The sequence below is a fragment of the Hyla sarda genome, chromosome 8 (assembly GCF_029499605.1).
Source record: "Hyla sarda isolate aHylSar1 chromosome 8, aHylSar1.hap1, whole genome shotgun sequence".
Lineage (NCBI taxonomy): Eukaryota > Metazoa > Chordata > Amphibia > Anura > Hylidae > Hyla > Hyla sarda.
This window is the reverse complement of record NC_079196.1, coordinates 141054215-141060519: the sequence shown is the minus strand read 5'-3', so window position 1 is coordinate 141060519 and position 6305 is coordinate 141054215. Positions and strand designations below refer to the sequence as shown.

The 6305-nt window shown below is 42.1% G+C and overlaps 1 protein-coding gene across 1 annotated transcript; it reads left to right on the top strand.

Moving 5' to 3' along the window:
• Positions 1-1833: 1833 nt before the first annotated feature.
• LOC130285059 (uncharacterized) lies at positions 1834-2852 on the top strand. Its single transcript, XM_056536187.1, has one exon. It carries the CDS (start codon positions 1834-1836, stop codon positions 2578-2580), a length of 747 nt encoding a protein of 248 aa, XP_056392162.1. The 3' UTR covers positions 2581-2852.
• Positions 2853-6305: the final 3453 nt, after the last annotated feature.

The window sequence follows — 6305 nt, the reverse complement described above, 5'->3', positions numbered from 1 at the left end:
TAGTTGAGAATAACTATGCAAATGGTATTAAGATTAATCCATGTGATCACATAATGATTTGTACCAGCTGTATTAAAGGAAAAATGGCAAGGACACCTTTTCCCAAGCAGACCAACAGCAAAGCTCAAAAACCTCTGGACGTAATACATTCAGATCTTTGTGGTCCAATGAAAACTATGACTCCAGGAAAGAAAAAGTACTTCCTGACCTTCATTGATGATTACTCCAGATATACCACAGTATTTCTACTTCACAATAAGGATGAAGGGCCAGAGAAATTAGAAGAATGTCTCGCTCAAGTGAATAATATTTTTGGTGGAATTCCCAGAGTACTACGAACAGATAATGGCTCAGAATATACAAGTGGTAAAACACAAGCCATTCTCAGGAAGCATGGAATTATGTTCTAGACAACAGTTTCATATAACCCAGAGCAAAATGGAGTTGCAGAGAGAATGAACCGCACACTGTGTGAAGGTGGGAGGAGCATGCTATTTGATGCTGATTTGCCAACTATATACTGGGGAGAAGCTATCACAACTGCATGTTATCTTCAAAATCGTTTGCTGGGAAAAGCAACTACCAAAACTCCATATGAACTGTGGAACAAAAGGAAACCAGATTTAAGACACATCAGAATTTTTGGAAGTAAAGCCTATCTATGTACACATTCCAAAAGAAAAACATGCAAAATGGGATGCATGTGCAAAAGAAGGGGTACTTGTGGGGTACAGTGAATCTCAAAAAGGATACAGGATTTTACATCAAGGCACGAACAAGCTAACAGTCAGCAGAAGTGTGATTATTGATGAAACTTCTGTGTGCTTAAAGTTTAAACAACAAACTATTCAAACTGAGAAAGAATCAACATCAGTCACTCAAGAAAATAAGGAAAGTGATACAGAAATAGAAATTACTGCAGAAGAATCAAAACCTGAAACTGAACCAGAAATACCTTCAGTCAGAAAATCAACCAGAATCAATAAAGGTGTTCCAGCTGAACGTTTATCTTACATAGCTCGCAGAACTGTTCAAACCGAACCAGGTTCATGGAAAGAGATGCAGAAACTGCCAATGCATGAAAGACCAGTATAGAATAAAGCCGCTGATGAAGAAATGACATCACTCAAAGATCTCCAGACATCGACACTTTCAGAGCTACCTCAAGGTAAACATGCCATAGGATGTAAATGGGTTTTTAAAACCAAATGTAACTCTGAAGGGAAAATCTGTCGGTACAAGGCAAGGCTGGTTGCTAAAGGTTACTCACAGAAGTTCGGTGAGGACTATGATGCTACTTTTGCTCCAGTTGCTAAACAAAGTACATTCAGAACACTAATGACAGTGGCTGCCATGCTTACAATGATTGTGAAACATCACGATATTAAGACAGCTTTTCTTAATGGTGATATTGAAGAAGAAATTTACATGTCACAGCCAGAAGGATATTTGAAAAAGGGACAAGAGCATCTTGTCTGCAAGTTGAATAAATCTCTTTATGGCCTTAAACAATCAGCTCGAGCATGGAACTTGAAGATTAATCAAGTTCTACTAAATGAAGGATTTACAAGAAGCAAAGCTGATCCGTGCCTATATGCTAAACAAGTAGGCACTGAGTGGATGTATCTGCTAATTTATGTAGATGACCTGATCATCGCTCACAAAAACAACAATGAAATTGCAAAGTTAACAGGAGTACTCAACAAGCACTTTGAAACTAAAGACCTAGGTGAAGTGACTTATTATCTTGAAATTGACATCCAGCGTGAGAAAGATGGAAGTTTTCTGTTGAATCAGAGTGCAAATATTTAATTTATTCTTCGGAAATTCAACATGACAGAGGCGAAAGGAGCAAGCACACCTATGGATACAGCCTATCCAATGCTAGAAGGAGAAGATGATCTTCTCACATCCAATGAACAATACAGACAAGCAGTGGGGGCACTTCTCTACATTGCAACCACTACACGTCCAGACATTGCAGCCAGCATGTCTCTTCTTTGCAGGCGAGTTGATAAACCACGTCAAAGAGACTGGAATGCGATCAAAAGAGTTATGAGATATCTGAAACAGACAAAAGACTTAAATTTGAAACTGTCAGCAAGTGGTGATTTAAACCTCGTGGGATATGTGGACTCCGATTGGGCAGGTGATCACAGCACATGCAAATCCACAAGTGGTTACTTATTAAAATTGGGAGACAGTCCTATATCATGGTCCAGCAAGAAACAGATGCCAGTGGCGTTGTCCTCTACAGAAGCTGAATACATATCTGCAGCTTATGCCAGTAAAGAAGTTGTGTGGTTACAGCAATTACTCAAGGATCTTGGAGAAGCAACATCAGAACCTACCGTCTTATTTGAGGACAATCAGACTTGCATTAAGCTTGCAACAAGTGAGAAGATTAATGGAAGAACCAAGCACATCGATGTCAGACATCATTACATTCATGACTTAGTTGATCAGAAAGTGATTGTACTTGTGTATTGTGAGTCAGAAAAAATGATTGCTGATGCTTTGACAAAGCCACTAGCTAGAAACAGATTTGTGGATCTTGGATCAGAAATGGGATTGACATAGATAGTAGATGTTGAGTGGGGATGTTAGCATACAAGGTTTGTATTTTATGAGCAACAACCACTGTATGTCATTGCTATGTGCCTACGACATTGTATGACCACTAGATGGCAGTGTTACGTTTGTGAGTTCATGTTTTGTCTATGCCTCATAAGTAATAAAGAGATCCTGTTCCTGTTGCAGTGTTCAGTGAAACAACAGACTGTCTGCCTGTCTTTGTTTAGCCTCAAAAGGTTATGTCTAACAAATATTGTATTAAATGTATTATTCAATTATTTGGTCTGGAAGTACCTTTCTTTCCATCTGAGCCATCCATCCACCATACATACATACATCATTTTGAGAGGACTGAGTAATCTATTTTTTTTCTCTTATATCTTCATTTTAACTCTCATTAGGGTGTGAGAGTTTCTCAGTTAACCTAGTAAGGGGGATCTAAATCTATGCTGCCTAAAGGGGGGGGGGGTTCTAAATCTATGCTGCCTAAAAGGGGGGGGGGGGGGGTTCTAAATCTATGCTGCTTAAAGGGGATCTAAATCAATGCTGCCTAAAGGGGGGCTCTAAATCTATGCTGCCTAAAGGGGGATCTAAATCTATGCTGCCTAAAAGGGGCTCTAAATCTATGCTGCCTAAAGGGGGGGGGGGGCTCTAAATCTATGCTGCTTAAAGGGGATCTAAATCTATGCTGCCTAAAGGGGGCTCTAAATCTATGCTGCCTAAAGGGGAGCCCTATACCTACAGCATAGATTTAGAGCCCCCCTTTAGGCAGCATAGATTTAGAGCCCCCTTTAGGCAGCATAGATTTAGATCCCCTTTAGGCAGCATAGCTTAAAGGGGGATCTAAATCTATGCTGCTTAACCCCTTAACGACGCAGGACGTATATTTACGTCCTGCGCCGGCTCCCGCGATATGAAGCGGGATCGCGCCGCGATCCCGCATCATATCGCGTCGGTCCCGGCGCTAATCAACGGCCGGGACCCGCGGCTAATACCACACATCGCCGATCGCGGCGATGTGCGGTATTAACCCTTTAGAAGCGGCGGTCAAAGCTGACCGCCGCTTCTAAAGTGAAAGTGAAAGTGACCCGGCTGCTCAGTCGGGCTGTTCGGGACCGCCGCGGTGAAATCGCGGCGTCCCGAACAGCTGATCGGACACCGGGAGGGCTCTTACCTGCCTCCCTGGTGTCCGATCGACGAATGACTGCTCCGTGCCTGAGATCCAGGCAGGAGCAGTCAAGCGCCGATAATGCTGATCACAGGCGTGTTAATGCACGCCAGTGATCAGCATAGGAGATCAGTGTGTGCAGTGTTATAGGTCCCTATGGGACCTATAACACTGCAAAAAAAATGTAAAATAAAAAAAAAGTGTTAATAAAGGTCATTTAACCCCTTCCCTAATAAAAGTTTGAATCACCCCCCTTTTCCCATAAAAAAAATAAAACAGTGTAAAAAAAATTAAAAATAAACATATGTGGTATCGCCGCGTGCGTAAATGTCCGAACTATAAAAATATATCATTAATTAAGCCATACGGTCAATGGCGTACGCGCAAAAAAATTCCAAAGTCCAAAAAAGCGTATTTTGGTCACTTTTTATACCATTAAAAAATGAATAAAAAGTGATCAAAAAGTCCGATCAAAACAAAAATCATACCGATAAAAACTTCAGATCACGGCGCAAAAAAGGAGTCCTCATACCACCCCATACGTGGAAAAATAAAAAAGTTATAGGGGTCAGAAGATGACATTTTTAAACGTATAAATTTTCCTGCATGTAGTTATGATTTTTTCCAGAAGTGCGACAAAATCAAACCTATATAAGTAGGGTATCATTTTAACCGTATGGACCTACAGAATAATGATAAGGTGTAATTTTTACCAAAATATGCACTGCGTAGAAACGAAAGCCCCCAAAAGTTACAAAATGGCGTTTTTTTTTTCGATTTTGTCGCACAATGATTTTTTTTTCCGTTTCGCCGTGCGTTTTGGGGTAAAATGACTAATGTCACTGCAAAGTAGAATTGGCGACGCAAAAAATAAGCCATAATATGGATTTTTAGGTGGAAAATTGAAAGGGTTATGATTTTTAAAAGGTAAGGAGGAAAAAACGAAAGTGCAAAAACGGAAAAACCCTGAGTCCTTAAGGGGTTAAAGGGGGGTTATAAATCTATGCTGCTTAAAGGGGGGTTCTTAATCTATGCTGCCTAAAGGGGGCTCTAAATCTATGCTGCCTAAAGGGGGCTCTAAATCTATGCTGCCTAAAGGGGGGCTCTAAATCTATGCTGCCTAAAGGGGGGCTCTAAATCTATGCTGCCTAAAGGGGGGCTCTAAAACTATGCTGCCTAATGGGGGGCTCTAAATCTATGCTGTAGATATAGGGCCCCCCTTTAGGCAGCATAGATTTAGATCCCCCCTTTAGGCAGCATAGATTTAGAGCCCCCCTTTAGGCAGCATAGATTTAGATCCCCCTTTAGATAGCATAGATTTAGATGCCCCTTTAGACAGCATAGATTTAGAGCCCCCTTTAGGCAGCATAGATTTAGATCCCCTTTAGGCAGCATAGCTTAAAGGGGGATCTAAATCTATGCTGCTTAAAGGGGGGTTCTAAATCTATGCTGCTTAAAGGGGGGTTCTAAATATATGCTGCCTAAAGGGGGCTCTAAATCTATGCTGCCTAAAGGGGGCTCTAAATCTATGCTGCCTAAAGTGGGGCTCTAAATCTATGCTGCCTAAAGGGGGGCTCTAAATCTATGCTGCCTAAAGGGGGGCTCTAAATCTATGCTGCCTAAAGGGGGGCTCTAAAACTATGCTGCCTAATGGGGGGCTCTAAATCTATGCTGTAGATATAGGGCCCCCCTTTAGGCAGCATAGATTTAGATCCCCCCCTTTAGGCAGCATAGATTTAGAGCCCCCCTTTAGGCAGCATAGATTTAGATCCCCCTTTAGGCAGCATAGATTTAGATGCCCCTTTAGACAGCATAGATTTAGAGCCCCACTTTAGGCAGCATATATTTAGAGCCCCACTTTAGGCAGCATAGATTTAGAGCCCCCCTTTAGGCAGCATAGATTTAGATCCCCCTTTAGGCAGCATATATTTAGATCCCCCTTTATGCAGCATATATTTAGAGCCCCCCTTTAGGCAGCATATATTTAGAGCCCCCCTTTTGGCAGCATAGATTTAGATCCCCTTTAGGCAGCATAGATTTAGAGCCCCCCTTTAGGCAGCATATATTTAGATCCCCCTTTTGGCAGCATAGATTTAGAGCCCCCCTTTAGGCAGCATATATTTAGAGCCCCCATTTAGGCAGCATAGATTTAGATCCCTCTTTAGGCAGCATAGCCTAAAGGGGGATTTAAATCTATGCTGACTAAAGGGGGGCTCTAAATCTATGCTGCCAAAAGGGGGGCTCTAAATCTATGCCGCCTAAAGGGGGGATCTAAATCTATGCTGCCTAAAGGGGAGCTCTAAATCTATGCTGCCTAATATGGAGTAACTATGCTACATAATGTGGGGTAACTGCTACCTAATGTGGGGAAACTGCTGCCTACCTAATGCAGATTAATTTGACCAAGGGGCCTGAAGATTCACCGCTGTGCGTGAAACGGCTGCCGTCACCCGCCTGGTGAGACGCTCCTGCCTGCCTCACTCTGGTCCTTGAGCCTGTGGATTTTACTTTGTCTACAATAAAGCTACTGGTTTTATCCCGAAGGGTGAGTGCACTGATTTTC

Bases quoted from the DNA above. Each gene is read 5' to 3' on its own strand.
- LOC130285059 (XM_056536187.1), top strand. From the start codon at position 1,834: ATGACAGAGGCGAAAGGAGCAAGCACACCTATGGATACAGCCTATCCA.